Source organism: Macaca nemestrina, chromosome 20 (assembly GCF_043159975.1).
Source record: "Macaca nemestrina isolate mMacNem1 chromosome 20, mMacNem.hap1, whole genome shotgun sequence".
NCBI classification, from domain to species: domain Eukaryota; kingdom Metazoa; phylum Chordata; class Mammalia; order Primates; family Cercopithecidae; genus Macaca; species Macaca nemestrina.
The window spans coordinates 64,875,747-64,895,225 of NC_092144.1; the positions used below are offsets into that span (position 1 = coordinate 64,875,747).

The 19,479-nt window shown below is 49.6% G+C and overlaps 1 protein-coding gene across 1 annotated transcript; it reads left to right on the top strand.

The window, feature by feature from the left end:
- Positions 1 to 2,150: 2,150 nt before the first annotated feature.
- LOC105497312 (killer cell immunoglobulin-like receptor 3DL1) lies at positions 2,151 to 14,699 on the top strand. The gene is given in 10 exon segments (XM_071087856.1): positions 2,151 to 2,184; positions 4,202 to 4,237; positions 4,987 to 5,271; positions 6,714 to 7,013; positions 8,647 to 8,940; positions 10,558 to 10,608; positions 13,408 to 13,509; positions 13,957 to 14,009; positions 14,109 to 14,270; positions 14,272 to 14,699. Coding segments are annotated over 10 exon segments (1,428 nt in total). The 3' UTR covers positions 14,383 to 14,699.
- The last annotated feature ends 4,780 nt before the right edge of the window (positions 14,700 to 19,479 follow it).

Sequence of the window (19,479 nt, forward strand, 5' to 3'; positions counted from 1 at the left end):
CTCTTAACACGGCACTTAGATACGTGCTGTTCCACCTTCCCTCATGCTGTTCCACCTCCCCTCAGACTATCTTTCAGCCTTCTGTCAGCAGTAAAACTTACAAATTTTTAAAAATAATTTCAATGTAGTTGCCTCTTCTTCAAATAAACATGTCTACCCTCATGGTTTCAGTAATGTGACTCTTTTCTTGCCGAAAGTTTCCGGTGTTATCATTACTATGTCCGTATAGCCCCATATGTTCTGCACTGGGTTCTCACCCCTGGACTCTGAGCTTCTGGAGGCAGAGTGGAGCCTGATTTCTGTCTGGAAGTCCAATTTCCACCTAACGATGCAACGCATAGGAGGTTGCAAGGATCGTGAATCAGATGAAAAAGTGATATTCTTACTCTCTGCAGACCTGGAAAGCTGGCAGAGCCATTCCAAGATGAAACATTTGTAGAGTCATAGGCCTTGTTAGTCTCATCTCCACAGGGACACATGTCAACACATCATCTTTCATACCATAAATACACAGTCGCTCCTCCAGATCTGTGGGGTTTACAGGTGTTTGTTGAGCCAACTATAAATCAAAAATATTCAGAGAAAAAATCCACAAAATTTCAAAAAGCAAAACTACGCTGAATGGACACAAATGGAATGGTGTGTAGGCTGTGTCAGGAATTATAAGTAATCTACAGATGATTTCATGTATACAGGAGGATGAACATGGATTATATGCAAACCCTGTGCCATTTCATGTAAGAGGCTTGAGCATCTGCAGATTGTGGTATCTGAGCGGAGATCCTGAAACCAATCACCCACGAATAGTGAAGGACGATTGTATCTAACTTTTATTTCTCAGTTTTAAATATGAATCATAAAAAATTTACAATAACAAGATAAAAAACAAGAAGTGGTTTATAGTGTGAGAATACGTTTAGATTTATTTTTTTCTATGCGTAATCCTTGGGCCCGCGTTATCTATTGAGAAGACATTCTATTCCTCCTTAAACCACGCGGCAGCCTTTGTCAACTCTAACGGAGTTGTGTGTACACGGATGTATTTTAGACACTGTTTTCCGATAAGGGGCTCTCTGCGTTCACTCTCTTGAGGATGCTGCACATTCCGTAGGCTTTTACAAACCCTTACAATTTGGTAGCTGGAGTCCTCTAGTTTCTTATTATAGGCTATTTGCTAGGCTTTTTAAAATATTTCTTGAGGCGGAGTCTCGCTCTGTCGCCCAGGCTGGACTGCAGTGGCACGATCTCGGCTCACTGCAACTTCCACTTCCCAGCTTCAAGAGATTCTCCTGCCTCAGCCTCTTGAGTAGCTAACATTAGCTCACCACCAGGCACGGCTAATTTTTGTATTTTTAGCAGAGACAAGGCTTCATTAAGTTGGCCAGGGAGGTCTCGAACTCCCAACCTCCGTTGATCCGCAAACTTCGGCTTCCCAAAGTCCTGGGGGCCGCTTGATTTTCTATAGCATTATGTTACTGGATATTTCCATACAATTTAAAATGAGGGAGGCAGAGAGACAGACAGAGAGCGAACCATGAGTTGGGGCTCTGGACTCTTGGGTCATGAGACAAATTGTAGATAATATGACAAAAATCCAGAATTGACATGTTGTGGGTTTTGCTGATAAAGAACAGTTCTAAGATTGTAAACAATTGCATAATCCTTCCCTGGGTATTTAAATCATTTAAACTGGTTCTGCTGTCATACTAGAAATACAAGCATGAAACATCCTAATGGTTTATTCGTCACAATTGCTCTGACAACGTTCATAATACCTATTAGATATTCTGCATATTACACACGGAAAAGAGTTTGAAACACAGATAAAAACAATAAAAATACATAAAAAGTCTTTCACGTCAGCACAGATTTCAGTCACCTCGTGTCCGGGAGGTTGGATCTGAGACGTGTTTTGAGCTGGTCATAGTGAAGGACACAAGGTGTCAGTTCTAGTGAGAACAATTTCCAGGAAGCCATTTTCCACTCTTGAGTGAGCACCCGCTGGGCCTCATGCAAGGTAGGAAGAGCCTGCGTACGTCACCTCCCATGATGTGGTCAGCACGTCAACTGCATGGGCAGGGCGCCAGATAACATCCTGTGCGCTGCTGAGCGGAGCTGGGGCGCGGCCGCCTGTCTGCACCGGCAGCACCATGTCGCTCATAGTCCTCAGCGTGGCGTGTGTTGGTGAGTCCTGGAAGGGAATCGGCGGAGGAAGCACTGGGGTGGTGATCTGGGCCTGGGGTGGAGATATGATCCTGGAGTGGAGATATGGGCCTGGAGTGGAGATATGGGCCTGGAGTGGAGATATGGACCTGGAGTGGGGATACAGGTCTGGAGTGGAGATACAGGTCTGGAGTGGAGATATGGGCCTGGAGTGGAGATATGGGCCTGGGGTACAGATATGGGCCTGGAGTGGAGATCTGGGCCTGGAGTGGATATCTGGGCCTGGAGTGGAGATATGGGCCTGGAGGGGAGATCTGGGCCTGGAGTGGAGATATGGTCCTGGAGGGGAGATCTGGGCCTGGAGTGGAGATCTGAGCCTGGAGTGGAGATACGGGCCTGGAGTGGAGATACAGGTCTGGAGTGAAGATATGGGCCTGGAGGGGAGATCTGGGCCTGGAGTGGAGATATGGTCCTGGAGGGGAGATCTGGGCCTGGATTGGAGATATGGGCCTGGATTAGAGATATGGGCCTGGAATGGAGATCTGGGCCTGGAGTGGAGATATGGGCCTGGAGGGGAGATCTGGGCCTGGAGTGGAGATATGGTCCTGGAGGGGAGATCTGGGCCTGGAGTGGAGATATGGGCCTGGAGAGGAGATATGGGCCTGGAGTGGAGATCTGGGCCTGGAGTGGAGATACAGGCCTGGAGTGGAGATATGGGCCTGGAGTGGAGATACAGGTCTGGAGTGGAGATCTGGGCCTAGTGTGGAGATATGGGCCTGGCATGGACAGATGGGCCTGGAGTGGAGATCTAGGCCTGGAGTGGAGATATGGGCCCAGAGTGATGATATGGGCCTGGAGTGGAGATCTGGGCCTGGAGTGGAGATCTGGGCCTGGAGTGGAGATATGGGCCCGGAGTGGTGATATGGGCCTGGGGTAGAGATATGGGCCTGGAGTGGAAATCTGGGCCTGGGGTGGAGATATGGGCCTGGGATAGAGACATGGGCCTGGCATGGAGGGATGGGCCTGGGGTGGAGATCTGGGTCTGGAGTGGAAATTTTGGCCTGGAGTAGAGATATGGGCCTGGGGTGGAGATCTGGGTCTGGAGTGGAGATTTGGGTCTGGAGTGGAGATTTGGGTCTGGAATGGAGACATGGGCCTGGCATGGAGGGATGGGCCTGGAGTGGACATATGGGCCTGGAGTGGAGATATGGGCCTGGAGTGGAGATATGGACCTGGAGTTGGGATACAGGTCTGGAGTGGAGATACAGGTCTGGAGTGGAGATATGGGCCTGGAGTGGAGATATGGGCCTGGGGTAGAGATATGGGCCTGGAGTGGAGATTTGGGTCTGGAAAGGCGACATGGGCCTGGCATGGAGGGATGGGCCTGGAGTGGAGATATGGGCCTGGAGTGGAGATCTGGGCCTGGAGTGGAGATATGGACCTGGAGTGGAGATCAGGGCCTGGAGTGGAGATCTGGGCCTGGGGTGGAGCTATGGGCCTGGGGTGGAGATCTGGGTCTGGAGTGGAGATATGGGCCTGGTGTGGAGATATGGGCCTGGGGTAGAGATATGGGCCTGGAGTGGAGATCTGGGCCTGGAGTGGAGATCTGGGCCTGGGGTGGAGATATGGGCCTGGGGTGGAGATCTGGGTCTGGAGTGGAGATCTGGGCCTGGGGTGGAGATCTGGGTCTGGAGTGGAGATCTGGGCCTGGAGTGGAGATCTGGGCCTGGCATGGAGGGATGGGCCTGGGGTGGAGATATGGGCCTGGGTTGGAGATCTGGGTCTGGAGTAGAGATATCAGCATGGAGTGGACATGTGGGCCTGTTGTGTAGATCTACCCCTGGGGTGGAGATCTGGATCAGGAGTCTGGGTCTCTGGGCAGCTGAGATCCCTGCTGCGGGGGCAGGTAGGCAGCCAGGGTGAGTTTACCTTCAGCCCAGCAAGGGCCTGGCTACCCAGAAACATAGTCCCATGGGGGCAGCACAGGAGGCCCTGGTTTGCCTGCAGATGGATCATCGACCATGATCTTTCTTTCCAGGGTTCTTCTTGGTCCAGACGGCCTGTCCATACACGGGTGAGTCCTTCCCCAAACCTTAGGGTGTCATCTCCCCACCTAAGAGGATTTTCCTGAAACAAGAGGGAAGTCCTGTCGGAGAGTCTCTCATAAACTAAGAAGGGGGGACCCTGGGGTGCTCGGCTCACACTTCTGACCTCGTCCTCTCTGGCCTTTCTTACCCTTGGCTGAGTCAAGCACTGTGAAGACTGGGGTGAGCTTGGGGTGCTCCAAGCTGAGGTGTGCAGGGAGGAAGTGGTGTCAGCAGCTGAGGAAGGGAGGGAAGCAGTGCTAGGAACAGCAGGTCCTCTGAGGACAAAGGTGTAACTCACACCCTCCAGTGTTTCCATGACGGTCAGGGCTGCAGTGTGGCTGCTGTCCTTCTACCAGAAGAGGTAGGGAAACCACAGCCATGACCCTGACATTCCAAATCTTCTGATGGGGGTTCGGTTCATGCACTGGCCTGATATTCCATTCACAAAGGACACGCCCTCCATGCCATGTCTACTTTGTGTTTTTCTATGTGAGTAATCTTGCAGTATTAAAATCTAGTAAGAGTCCCTTATTCAGCACTTGTTCAAAGTTCTCAGCTGACACCTTTGTTGTAGGGAGACGCCATGTCTATGTGGGATGGGTCCTTCCTGTAGCCCTGGATACCCAGGTGTGGTAGGAGCCTTAGAAACATGGAAAGGGGAAGAATCTTCTGAGCACAGGGAGGGAGGGGCGACTCCACATCCTCCTCTCTAAGGCGGCCCCTCCTTTTCCCCCAGGTGGTCAGGACAAGACCTTCCTGTCTGCCTGGCCCAGCGCTCTGGTGCCTCAGGGAGGACACGTGACTCTTCGGTGTCACTATCGTGGTGGGTTTAACAACTTCACTCTGTACAAAGACGACAGAAGCCACGTTCCCATCTTCCCCGGCAGAATATTCCAGGAGAGCTTCCTCATGGGCCCTGTGACCCCGGCACACGCAGGGACCTACAGATGTCGGGGTTCATACCCGCACTCCCTCACTGAGTGGTCGACTCCCAGCAACTCCCTGGCGATCAGGGTCACAGGTCAGAGGACTCCTGTCTGGGCTTCTCCTTGTCCCACCTCCTGAATCCCAGAGCTTCTACTGGGGGTGTCCGTCAGGGTCCCATCACCCAGGACATGACTGTCTTTGGGGTACAGGGGAATTGAATACAGGGAAATGGGTGCTGTGATGGGAAGAATAACTGTCCCCAATATGGCTACATTCCAATCCCTGGAGCGTGTGACTATTTATGTTATAGGGCAGGGGACTGAAGGGGAAGACGGAGCTCAGGTTGTTGATGAGTTGACCTTGAGATGGGGAGACGGCCTGGACTGTCCCACTGGGCTCAGTGGAATCACAAGGGTCCTCGTGACAGGAGGAAGAAAAGGAGAGTGGGGATTAGAGCAGCGTCGTGGGAGACTCCATCAGCCACTGTGGGCTTTGAAGGTGGAGGAAGGCCACGAGTCACAATGGCAGGTGGCCTCTACGGGCTGGAGAAGTCAAGAGAACCGCTCTGCTGAGTCTCCAGAGGGAACGCAGTTGTGTAGATGACTTGATTTTAGCCCAGGGAGAACTGGATCCAATTTCTGTCTCCAGAAGTGGAAGGGTCAGTGTGTTCTCTCCTGCTGCCATGTTTGGGATAATTTTCTGCAGCAGTAACAGGAAACCAACACAGGAACATGGTCAAGGACGAGTTAGGAAACCAAACAACGATAGCCGGGCATGGTGGTGGGCGCGAGTAAACCAATGACTGAATTCAATCGCTTGAATCCAGGAGGCAGAAGTTGCAGTGAGCCAAGACCACACCACTACACTCCAGCCTGGGTGAAAAAGTGACACTATGCCTCAAAAATCAATTAATTAATCAATTAATTAAAGAAACCAAACAAGGAGAAGGTTGGAAACCCCAAGATCAGGAAGGGCAGGACGCTGATGCCACCAACAGGCTCCATCCACATAGGGAGGGGTCGATGCTCCTCGAACCAGCACCAGGAGCCACCCTGTGGAAGCTGAGGCCATGAAGAAGGCACAGGCATGGCAGGAGAGGCTCCCAATCCCCACCAGGAACAGGGGGTGTGGACACTGGTGCCTGCCTTACTGATCAGTTCATTCCTCCTGCCAGGGACTCCAGTTTGTCCAAAAGAGATTGAACCAGGCTGTTAAGAGCCTGGACATGCAGCCTGCCATGGTTCCTCTTCCACCCCCACACAGACAGGAGGAAAGAGATGAGTGGGAAACAGATACAGCAGCCTAAGAGATGAGGCTGAGTCCAGTGGGAAGGGCGTCCGAGGCTACTAGAGACAGACGGACAGAGAAGAGGGAGGGACACAGATGGAGGGACCTGCACCAGGGGATAAAAGACAGGGAGACACAGAGAGGGAGGAAAGAGACAGACAGCCGGGAGGGGAACCCTCACTCGTTCCAGGTGCCATGGATATGATGACAAAGGGAGACGCCTTCTAAACTCACAACCTCTCTTTCTAGGAGTCCACAAAAAGCCTTCCCTCCTGGCCCTCCCAGGTCCCCTGGTGAAATCAGGAGAGACGGTCACCCTACAATGTTCCTCAGATACCGTGTTTGAGCACTTCTTTCTGCATCGTGAGGTGACCCTTGAGGAGCCCTTGCACCTTGTTGGAGAGCTCCATGGTGGGGGTTCCCAGGCCAACTATTCCATCAATTCCAAGACGTCTGACCTTGCAGGGACCTACAGATGCTACGGTTCTTTTACTCACTCCCCCTATGTGTTGTCAGCTCCCAGTGACCCCCTGGACATCGTGATCACAGGTGAGAGTGTCTGGACATTCTTCTCATTGTCACTGGGACACAGAGTGAATGATCTAGGACTTGAAAGCCCCAGGTGGTCATGAGGAAGATGAGTGTGGGATTCTTATGGAGAGAGACTCACTTGGGGAGGTCTGTACCAACAGAGACAGAGAAACAGGAGACACAAGTACAGACCAGGTGTCATAACAGAGGACAGACACAGGGGCCATACAGGGAGGTAGAAAAGAGAGAAAGAGTTAAAGGGGACACCCAGACACACAGACATGTCCCAGAGAGAGGCGTCCTTCTGTGCTGACTTTGCTCAGATACCTGGCACAGGTTACAAACTTCATTTCTGTATTACCTTCACAAAGCGTTTCTACCAGGAGAACCCAAGGACACCCATATTTCTGTCCTGAGTCAGCCCCTGTGGCCTCAGACCTTGTGGCACCTACAGATGCTGTGTTTGTTCTGACACCTCTGCCTTCCGTGCAGGGGACAGTCATCATCCCAGGATATCGTGGCCGTAGAACACCAACCCCTGTATGCTGTGTGTACTTGGGGTCCCCAGACTGGATTCTGAGGCTCATATTCCACATAACCCCACATATGATAGGATTCCTGAGAGACACAGGGACATCAAAAAGAAATCAGGAACATCAAAAAGCAAAGACATAAACACACAGAGAATGAGCTAGAGGAAGGGGACTGAGAGACTCACAGACACATAAAGAGACAGAAAAGTGGGCAGAGGAGTGGAGAGAATGATGGAAGGCAGGAGAGAAAATCTCCAAAATCAGAACCCTGAAGGCGGGGGGCACAAAGACAGAGAAAGATAAAGATGTGGGGATGGATTGCAGAGATTCCAAATAGAACTAGAGAGACTGAGAGGCAGAGAAAGACAAGGAGATGGAGAGAGACAGATGGTAGATGGATAGATAGATACATATAGATAGATGATAAATAGGTAGATCATAGATAATGGATGGGTTATAGATACATAGATGGCGATTGATAGATAGATGATACGTGGAGATGATGATGATGATAGATAGATCGATAGATAGATAGAGAGATAGATAGACACATAGATAGGTACATAGATACGTAGATGATACATAGAGACAGAGAGGCAGACAGATAGAGAGGGAATAGACAGATGTTACATAGATATAGATAATAGATGGTGGATGGATAGACAGACAATTGATAGAGAGATAAATGATACATAGATATAGATTACAGATAGATAATTGATAGATTGACAGGTAGCAGATAGATAGATAGATAGATAGATAGATAGATAGATAGATAGATCGATAGATAATAGATAGAAATGTTCAGAAGGTTATGAACAAAACAGAAAGTGAGAAACTCAGAATTAAAGAAAAAGGAAGATCAAGTCAACAATCCAAGGAGGATCATAGAGAAGAAAACAATACAAAAAGGGAAAACACACCACGGGCTGGGGAAGTGAGGTCAGAGACCTAGAGAGACAGAAAAGGTGGAAGGTGGAAACAGACATGAAGAGAGATGGGGTGGAGGGTGAGAGAGAGCATTAGCATAGAGCAGAAGAGTGAGTTCTCAGCTCAGATGTGAGGGGAGCTGTGACAAGGAAGAACCTCCATGAAGAAACTGCCTCTTCTCCTTCCAGGTCTATATGAGAAACCTTCTCTCTCAGCCCAGCCAGGCCCCACGGTTCAGGCAGGAGAGAACGTGACCTTGTCCTGCAGCTCCCGGTGCTCCTTTGACATGTACCATCTATCCAGGGAGGGGGAGGCCCGTGGACTTAGTCTCTCTGCAGTGCGAAGCGTCAACGGAACATTCCAGGGCGACTTCCCTCTGGGCCCTGCCACCCAGGGAGGAACCTACAGATGCTTCGGTTCTTTCCGTACCACACCCTGCAAGTGGTCAGACCCGAGTGACCCACTGCCCGTTTCTGTCACAGGTGAGGAAACCCCATGCCTGTCCCATGTCTTATGATCCCAGAGCCATAGCTGAGGAACTTGCTGCTGATGATGGAGAGAAGCATGGACAGGTTCAGAGAGAAGACCAAGCCTTGGTGTGAGGGTGGGATCAGGAGGCAGGATGGCAGAGAGGGCACCTCCAAACTCTCCTGCATGGCCTGCGTGGTGGTCCTCGGTCAGGGCTCCAGGCACCCAGGTAGATGGAGAAACTGGTCAGGACAGACCCAGAGGAGGGAGACTGGGCTCAGTTTGGGGAGATCAGAGGTTCCCTCAGCATTTGTTTTGCTTGTCATATTGATAAAAGCCATTTTAATGGGGTGAGATGAAAATTCATTGTGATTTTTCATTTGTATTTCTCTGATGATGAGTGATACTGAACACTTTCATACACATGATGGCCATTTATATGTTTTGTTTGTGGAGAAATGTGTGTTCAAGTTCAATAATGGCCATTTATATGTTTTGTTTGTGGAGAAATGTGTGTTCAAGTCTTTTGCTCATTTTTAATTAAATTATTTGTTTTATTGAGTTATGTGAGCTTCTTATATTTCCAGTTATAAATCCCATCTCAGATGCATAGTCTGCAAATATTTGCTCCCATTCTGTGGGTTGTCTCTTCACTTTGTTGGTTGCTTGTTTTGCAGTGCAGAAGCTGCTTAGTTTGATGTAATCCCTGTGGTCTGTTTTTTGCTTTGATTACTTGTGTTTCTGAGGTTTTAAACAAAATGCCTTTTCTCAGACAAATGTCCTGAAGCATTTCCCCAATATTTTCTTCTATGTGTTTCATAGGTTTAGGATTTAGACTCATGTATTTAATCCATTTGGATTTGACTTTTGTGAATGGGGAGAGGTAGAGGTGCAGTTTCATTCCCTGCATGCAGATAACCCGTTTTCCCCACATCGTTTATTGAAAAGACTGTCCTTTCCTGATTGTACGTTCTTGACACTTTTGTCAAAATGCATTGGATTGGCTGGGCATGGTGGCTCACACCTGCAATCCCAGCACTTTCAGAGGCTAAGGTGGTTGGATCACCTGAGACCAGGAGTTCAAGGCCCACCGGGCCAACATAGTAAAACCCTGTCTCCACTAAAAGTACAAAAATTACCTGAGCATGGTGGTCAGCACCTGTAATACCATTACTCGAGAGTGTGAAGCAAGAGAATTGCTTGAATTCAGGAGACGGAGGTTGCTGTGAGCCGAGATTGCACCTCTACACTCCAGCCTGGGTGACAGAGCAAGATTCCATCTAAAAAAAAAAAAAAAGTCGTTGAATGTAGACACATAGATTATATCTGTGTTCTTCATTTTACTCCATTGTTCTATGCACTTTTCTTTATGCCAATGTCATGCTGTTTTGTTTACTACAGCTCTGTAACATATTTTAAGTCAGGTAATGTGATGTTCCTGTTTTCCCTCTATATCTTAAAGTCTCGAGACAATGGGTAACACATACAAAAATTATAGAGAAGAGGATCCCAGGATTCCCAGAGCCTAGTGTTGGATAACACAGTGTTGGCCATGAACTAACCTCAAAGATTTCCCTTGAGTAGAGGACAGGCACCCTCATTTCCTCACCTCTCTCCTGTCTCTATTCTAGGAAACCCTTCACGTACTTGGCCTTCACCCACTGAACCAAACTCCAAAACTGGTGAGTAAAGAATCCCTCTTATCTCTGCTTTTGGAAACCTGGGGAGGTGGAAGCCTTGGATTCAAGCCTTGGCTCAGCACCTCCCAGCTCTGATTGTGGGCCTGTCTTCCACCATCTCTCTGAAGTCCAGACACTCCAACAGCAAAAGGGATCTTGGCCCAGCACAGGGCTCCGTGAAGTCTCTTAATCTCTAATTTTCTTTAGCTGAGACCTCCTACAAGCTGGAAAAATGATTGCAAATCTGACATCCTTCTCAGGAAAAATGCAGTGTTTGTTCTCCCTGCATTCCTAACTGGAGGATAAATTCCTGGGGGCTTGAAAGAGGGAAGGGAAGGGAACATCTAATGAGGGTGAGGTGTTTCAGAGAAGTTCCACTTGCCAAGGAATGAGCTCCTGTTGGTCATGAGGCAACCCTGGCTGACTCAGCAGAGCAAGAGCTTTGAGTAACAGAGAACAGAGCTCATGCACGCACACTTCGACTCACTGACTCATTCAGCCATGGCCCCATGCTCAGGCTGTGCAGTTAGAATCCTTTCCTGTTGTTGCCATAACAAATTTCCACAGAATTGGTGGATGAAAACAAAACGGCTTTTTAATTAACTTACAGTGCTATAGCTCAAAGGATGAAATGCATCTCACTGGGCTAAAATCAAGGTGACAGCAAGGCTGCCTTCCCTCCGAAGGTTCCAGGCGAGAATCTGCTCTTCACATGTCCCAGTTTCTAGAGGCTCCCACGGTCCTTGGCTCCTGGTCCCCTTCCTCCTTCCTCAAAACCCACAAAGACTGGTCACGACTCACATGGCATCACTCAGACCCTTCTTCCTTGTCCACGCCTCTTTCTCTGCCTTCTTCCTCATCTTTTAAGGACTTTGGGATTATATTGCATTCACCAAGATAATCCATCATCATCTCCCTAATATCATCCAGGATACCCTCCTTTTCAGTTCAGCTGATTAGCAACCGTAATTCCATCTGCAATCTTCATTCCTCCTCTCCATGTAAAATCACATATTCACAAGGTATGAAGGCTAGGACAGGGACATTTTTGGGGTGGGGTGGATTCTCCTGTCTTCCACAAATAGTAAACAGGATGCATTTGGCCTGTGCTCTTGGGACACTGACGTTGCAGATGGGTAAACGAGAGGAAAGAAAATGAATGCACAAGTGGACCTTTAGATGGCTGATCTATTGGGAAATATCTGTGCATAAAATCTATTTATTTGTTTATTTTTTTTTCTTTTTTTTTTTATTAAGACAGAGTCTCACTCTATCCCCTACACTGGAGTGCAGTGTCACGATCTTGGCTCACTGCAACCTCCTGGGTTCAAGTGATTCTCCTGCCTCAGCCTCTCGAGTAGCTTGGATTACAGGCACCCGCCACCACACCTGGCCAATTCTTTTTGTAGATTTTTGGTAGAGACGATGTTTCACCATGTTGCCCAGTCTATCTCCAACTCCCAATCTAAAGTCATCCGACCGCCTCAGCCTCCCAAAGTGCTGGGATTATAGGCGTGAACCACGGCACCCAGCCAGAATTTAAAATAAATAATAGATAATGCTGAGTGTATAATTTCAGGTGACAGAGAAGGTCTCACTAATCACATATTTGTGATGTTAATGAAAAAAATGGAAGACTGGCGGAAAGATTTTCCAAACACAGCTATCAGCCATGAAGGCACAAAGGTGAAAACAATCTTATGTGGAAGGAAGAGGTTCTGCCTGAAACGCTGGGATGAGATGGGGAGAATTACAAGACCACTGGAAGGACAGAAGAGCACACTGGGCACACAGGAAACTAAGGAGGACAAGGAGTGTGTGTTTTATACTCACAGCCCTTGGATTCACCTCGGGCTAACTAGGAATCCCTACATGATTAATAGTGACTGACATGAACATAAGGGAGGCCCAGGTGCGTAACTGGAATCTAGGAGACCGTGGAAAAGGCGGTTCCCGCCCCACTGGTGAAACGTGGTGCTGACTTAGACACTGAGTAGATGAAGTGGATGGATACAGGATATGTTTGTGAGGTAGAATCATTTGCAGGGAGGACTTGTTGGGTTTGATTTTTCCTAGTTGTTTATTCCTTGCTTCATTAATTTCTTTCTGAGATTTATTTCTCCTACATGTAAATCAATACCTGGCAGAGGAGTGATAGAAAGACGAGGCATGGTGCAAACGAAGGGACCTATTACAGCATAATATACAAGGCTGTGAATGGTGGCTCATGCCTCTAACCCAGCTACTTAGCCGCCCACCACGACGCCCGGCTAATTTTTTGTGTTTTTAGTAGAAACGGGGTTTCACCGTGTTAGCCAGGATGATCTCGATCTCCTGACCTTGTGATCCGCCCATCTTGGCCTCCCAAAGTGCTGGGATGACAGGCGTGAGCCACTGCGCCCGGCCCCAAGCTCTTTTTAACAACCAGCTGTCCAGAGTACTAATAGAGGGAGAACTTGCTAACCCCGTCGTGTGGGAAAGCATTGATCTATTCATGGTGATTCCACCTCCATGACCCAAACACCTCCCAAGAGGCCCAACCTCCCAACCTGGGGGTTAAATTTCAATGTGAGGTTTCAAGGGGTCAAACATCTAAACTAAAGCAGTTGTATGTTCAGCAGGTTCCATGGTGACTGTGAGAGCTGTAACTGAGAGAGCAGGAGGAAGCTGGGTCTCCCGCCATCGGGCCGCTTGTCCTAAGGAGACATTCCACATGGTTACCTGTCAATCAAGAAACGAGAGACAATCCATAACAAGGAACTGCTATGATTAGCTTCTTATTCGTGTCTCTTCTTCCTCCAGGTAACCCCAGACACCTGCATGTTCTGATTGGGACCTCAGTGGTCATGATCCTCTTCACCATCTTCTTCTTTCTCCTGCATCGCTGGTGCTCCAACAAAAAGAGTAAGTCTCACGAAGCAGAGGCCAGAGACCTCAGGGTCGTGTGGGGAAGCGGGATGGGAGCACGCGGGTGTGTGTTCCTCACCGGCAGGATGGTCTCTGGCCCAAGGCAGGAGCCACAGAGGCAGGGATTTCTAGAGAGAGCACCAGACACCCTGTCCCTGCCTTCAGCTCACAGACCATTGCCTGATTCTGAACTGTATCCTCATGTCCCTGCAGCCACTGACATCCAGGAGAAGGTTCCGTGACAGGCAGAAAGTGGGAGGCAGAATCAATGGGATGGAAATTGAGAGCCGTTCATGGGAAGGGGTCTTGAACTCAGAGAACGTCTGAGTCTGGCTGTTGGCAGCTGAGGGACCTCAGGTCCTCCCCTGTGTGTTGGCCTCTGCACATGAAATGAGGACCCAGTCGTGCCCTCCCAGCTGTTTTGATGACTTTTGTCTCCTACAGATGCTGCTGTAATGGACCAAGAGCCTGCGGGGGACAGAACAGTGAACAGGGAGGTAGGTCCTCCTCGGCCCAGAGTCGTGGATCGAATTTCATTCCCTAATAGTCCTGAAGAATGTGAGCCCCTCCCTCACTCAACATTTCCCTCTCTCCAGGACTCTGAAGAACAAGACCCTCAGGAGGTGACATACGCACAGTTGGATCACTGCGTTCTCACACAGGGAAAAATCACTCCCCCTTCTCAGAGGCCCAAGACACCCCCAACAGATACCAGCGTGTACACGGAACTTCCAAATGTGGAGCCCAGATCGAAAGTTGTCTTCTATCCATGAGCACCACCGTCAGGCCTTGCAGGGGTCTTCTAGGGAGACAATAGCCCTGTCTCAAAACCGGCTTCACAGCTCCAATGTGCCAGTAGCAGGAATCTGAAGGTGTGAGTCTGCATCTTAGGACATCGCTCTTCCTCACACCACGAATCTGAACGTGCCTCTCTCTTGCTTACAAATGTCTAAGGTCCCCACTGCCTGCTGCAGAGAAAACACACTCCTTTGCTTAGCCCACCATTCTCCACTTCACTTGACCCCTGCCCACCTCTCCAACCTACTGGCTTACTTCCTAGTCCTACTGGAGGCTGCAGTCACACCAAGGAACTCACAATTCCAAACATACGAGAGGCTCCCTCTTAACACGGCACTTAGACATGTGCTGTTCCACCTTCCCTCATGCTGTTCCACCTCCCCTCAGACTATCTTTCAGCCTTCTGTCAGCAGTGAAACTTATAAATTTTTTTATCATTTCAACGTAGCTCTCTCCTCTTCAAATAAACACATCTGCCCTCATCCTTTAGGTAATGTGACTCTTTATTCGCCGAAAGTTTCTGGTGTTATCATTACTATGTCCATATAGCCCCGTATGTTCTCCAATGGTTTCTCACCCCTGGACTCTGAGCTTCTGGAAGCAGGTGGAGCCTGATTTCTGTCTGGAACTCCAATTTCCATCCAACGATGCAGCGCATAGGAGGTTGCAAGGATCGTGAATCAGATGAACAAGTGATATTCTTACTCTCTGCAGACCTGGAAAGCTGGCAGAGCCATTCCAAGATGAAACATCTGTAGAGTCATAGGCCTTGTTAGTCTCATCTCCACGGGGACACATGTCAACACATCATCTTTCATACCATAAATACACAGTCGCTCCTCCGTATCTGTGGGGTTTACAGGTGTTTGTTGAGCCAACTATAAATCAAAAATATTCAGAGAAAAAATCCACATAGTTTCAAAAAGCAAAACTACGCTGAATGGACACAAATGGAATGGTGTGTAGACTGTGTCAGGAATTATAAGTAATCTAGAGATGATTTCATGTACACAGGAGGATGAGCATGGATTATATGCAAACCCTGTACCATTTCATGTAAGAGGCTTGAGCACCTGCAGACTGTGGTATCTGAGCCGAGATCCTGAAACCATTCACCCATGAATAATGAATGATGATTGGATCTAACTTTTATTTCTCAGTTTTAAATATGAATCATAAAAAATGTACAATAACAAGATTAAAAACAAGAAGTGGTTTATAGTGTGAGAATACGTTTAGATTTATTTTTTTCTATGCGTAACCCTTGGGCCCATGTTATCTATGGAGAAGACATTCTATTCCTCCTTAAACCACACGGCAGCCTTTGTCAACTCTAACGGGGCTGTGTGTTCACGGATGTATTTTAGACACTGTTTTCCGATAACGGGCTCTCTGTGTTCGCTCTCTTGAGGATGCTGCACATTCCGTAGGCTTTTACAAACCCTTACAATTTGGTAGCTGGAGTCCTCTAGTTTCTTACTATAGGCTATTTGCTACGTTTTTTTTATGTTTCTTCAGGCAGAGTCTCGCTCTGTCACCCAGGCTGGACTGCAGTGGCACAATCTCGGCTCACTGCAACTTCCGCCTTCCAGGTTCAAGCGATTCTCCTGCCTCAGCCTCTTGAGTAGCTGGCATGACAGGTGCCCACCACCAGGCATGGCTAATTTTTGTATGTTTAGCAGAGACATGGTTTCTCTAAGTTGGCCAGGGAGGTCTCGAACTCCCGACCTCCGTTGATCCACCCACCTCGGCTTCCCAAAGTGCTGGGGGACACTTGATTTTTTATAGCATTATGTTACTGGATATTTCCATACAATTTAAAATGAGGGAGGCAGAGAGACAGACAGAGAGCGAACCATGTGCTGGGACTCTGGAATCTCAGGTCATGAGACTAATTGTACATAAAATGACAAAAATCCAGAATTGACATGTTGTGGGTTTTGCTGATGAAGAACAGTTCTAAGATTGTAAATAATGGCATAATCCTTCCCTGGGTATTTAAATCATTTAAACTGGTTCTGCTGTCATACTAGAAATACAAGTATAAAACATCTTAATGGTTTATTCGTCACAATTGCTCTGACAACGTTCATAATACCTATTAGACATTTCGCATATTATACACGCAGAAGAGTTTGAAACACAAATAAAAACAACAGAAATACATAAAAGGCTTTCACGTCAGCACAGATTTCAGTCACCTCGTGTCCGGGAGGTTGGATCTGAGACGTGTTTTGAGCTGGTCATAGTGAAGGACACAAGGTGTCAGTTCTAGTGAGAACAATTTCCAGGAAGCCATTTTGCACTCTTGAGTGAGCACCCGCTGCACCTCATGCAAGGTAGGAAGAGCCTGCGTACGTCACCCTCCCATGATGTGGTCAGCACGTCAACTGCATGGGCAGGGCGCCAGATAACATCCTGTGCGCTGCTGAGCTGAGCTGGGGCGCGGCCACCTGTCTGCACCAGCAGCACCATGTCGCCCATGGTCGTCAGCCTGGCGTGTTTTGGTGAGTCCCGGAAGGGAATCGACGGAGGAAGCGCTGGGGTGGAGATCTGGGCCTGGAGGGGAGATCTGGACCTGGAGGTTGAGTTATGGGCCTGGAGTGGAGATATGATCCTGGAGTGGAGATCTGGGCCTGGAGGGGAGATCTGGACCTGGAGGTTGAGTTATGGGCCTGGAGTGGAGATATGATCCTGGAGTGGAGATCTGAGCCTGGAGTGGAGATATGGGCCTGGGTGGAGATATGAGCCCGGAGTGGAGATCTGGGCCTGGAGTGGAGATATGATCCTGGAGTGGAGATCTGGGCCTGGAGTGGAGATATGATCCTGGAGTGGAGATCTGGGCCTGGAGTGGAGATATGGGCCTGGGGTGGAGATATGATCCTGGAGTGGAGATCTGGGCCTGGAGTGGAGATATGATCCTGGAGTGGAGATCTGGGCCTGGAGTGGAGATATGGGCCTGGGGTGGAGATATGATCCTGGAGTGGAGATCTGGGCCTGGAGTGGAGATATGGGCCTGGAGTGGAGATCTGGGCCTGGGTGGAGATATGGGCCTGGGGTGGAGATATGGGCCTGGGATAGAGACATGGGCCTGGCATGGAGGGATGGGCCTGGAATGGAGATATGGGCCTGGGTGGAGATATGGTCCTGGGGTGGAGATCTGGGCCTGGAGTGGAGATATGATCCTGGAGTGGAGATCTGGGCCTGGAATGGAGATATGGGCCTGGAGTGGAGATCTGGGCCTGGGTGGAGATATGGGCCTGGGATAGAGATATTGGCCTGGAGTGGAGATTTGGGCCTGGAGTAGAGATATGAACCTGGAATAGAGATAGGATCCTGGAGTAGAGACATGAGCATGGAGTGGAGATACGGGCCTGCAGTGGAGATACGGGTCGAGAGTGGAGATATGGGCCTGGAGTGGAGATCTGGGCCTGGGCTGTAGATCTGGGCCTGGAGTGGAGATAGGAGCCTGGAGAGGAGACATGTTCCTGGAGTAGAGATATGGGTCTGGAGTGGAGATAGGAGCCTGGAAGGGAGATATGGGTTTGGAGTGGAGATAGGGACCTGGAGTGGAGATACGGGCCTGGAGGGGAGATATGAGCCTGGAGGGGAGATATGGCTTTGGAGTGGAGATATGAGCCTGGAGTGCAGATATGAGCCTGGAGAGGAGATATGGGCCTGGGGTGGAGATATGGGCCTGGAGTGGAGATATGGGCCTGGAGTGGAGATATGGACCTGGAATAGAGATAGGATCCTGTAGTAGAGACATGAGCGTGGAGTGGAGATACGGGCCTGCAGTGGAGATACGGGTCTAGAGTGGAGATATGGGCCTGGGCTGGAGATCTGGGCCTGGAGTGGAGATAGGAGCGTGGAGTGGAAATATGTTCCTGGAGTAGAGATATGGGTCTGGAGTGGAGATATGGACATACACTGCAGATCTGGGCCTGGAGGGGACATATGAACCTGGAGGGGAGATATGGGTTTGGAGTGGAGATATGAGCCTGGAATGCAGATATGAGCCTGGAGAGGAGATATGGGCCTGGGGTGGAGATAGGGGCCTGGAGTGGAGATAGGAGCCTGGAGGGGAGATATGAGCCTGGAGGGGAGATATGGGTTTGCAGCAGAAATATGGGCCTGGAGAGGATTCCGGGCCTGGAGTGGAGATATGAGACTGGAGTGGAGATATGGGCCTGGAATTGAGACATGTGCCTGGAATTGTGATATGAGCCTGGAGTGGAGATATGGGCCTGGATTGGAGATATGGGACTGGGGTGGAGATAGGAGCCTGGAAAGGAGATATGGGTCTGGAGTGGAGATATGGGCCTGGAGTGGGGATATGAGCCTGGCATGGAGGGATGGGCCTGGAGTGGAGATACGAGCCTGGAGTGGAGATACAGGTCTGGAGTGGAGATATGGGCCTGGAGTGGAGATATGGGCCTGGGGTGGAGATAGGAGCCTAGAAGGGAGATATGGGTTTGGAGTGGAGATATGGGCCTGGAGTACACATATGGGCCTGGCGGGGAGATATGGGTTTGGAGCGGAGATATGGGCCTGGAGGGGAGATATGGGCCTGGAGTAGAGATATCAGCATGGAGTGGACATATGGGCCTGTTGTGTAGATCTAGGCCTGGGGTGCAGATCTGGATGAGGAGGCTTGGTCTCTGCACAGCTGAGATCCCTGTTGCGGGGGCAGGTGGGCAGCCAGGGTGAGTTTACCTTTAGCCCAGCAAGGGCCTGGCTGCCCAGACGCACAGCCCCGTGGGGGCAGCACGGGAGGCCCTGGTTTGCCTGCAGATGGATCATCCATCATGATCTTTCTTTCCAGGGTTGTTCTTGGTCCAGAGGGCCTGTCCACACACGGGTGAGTCCTTCCCCAAACCTTAGGGTGTCATCTCCCCACCTGAGAGGATTTTCCTGAAACAGGAGGGAAGTCCTGTCAGACAGTGTCTCATAAACTAAGAAGGGGGGACCCTGGGGTGCTCGGCTCACACTTCTGACCTCGTCCTCTCTGGCCTTTCTTACCCTTGGCTGAGACAAGCTCTGTGAAGACCGGGGTGAGCTTGGGGTGCTCCAAGCTGAGGTGTGCAGGGAGGAAGTGGTGTCAGCGACTGAGGAAGGGAGGGAAGCAGTGCTAGGAACAGCAGGTCCTCTGAGGACAAAGGTGTAACT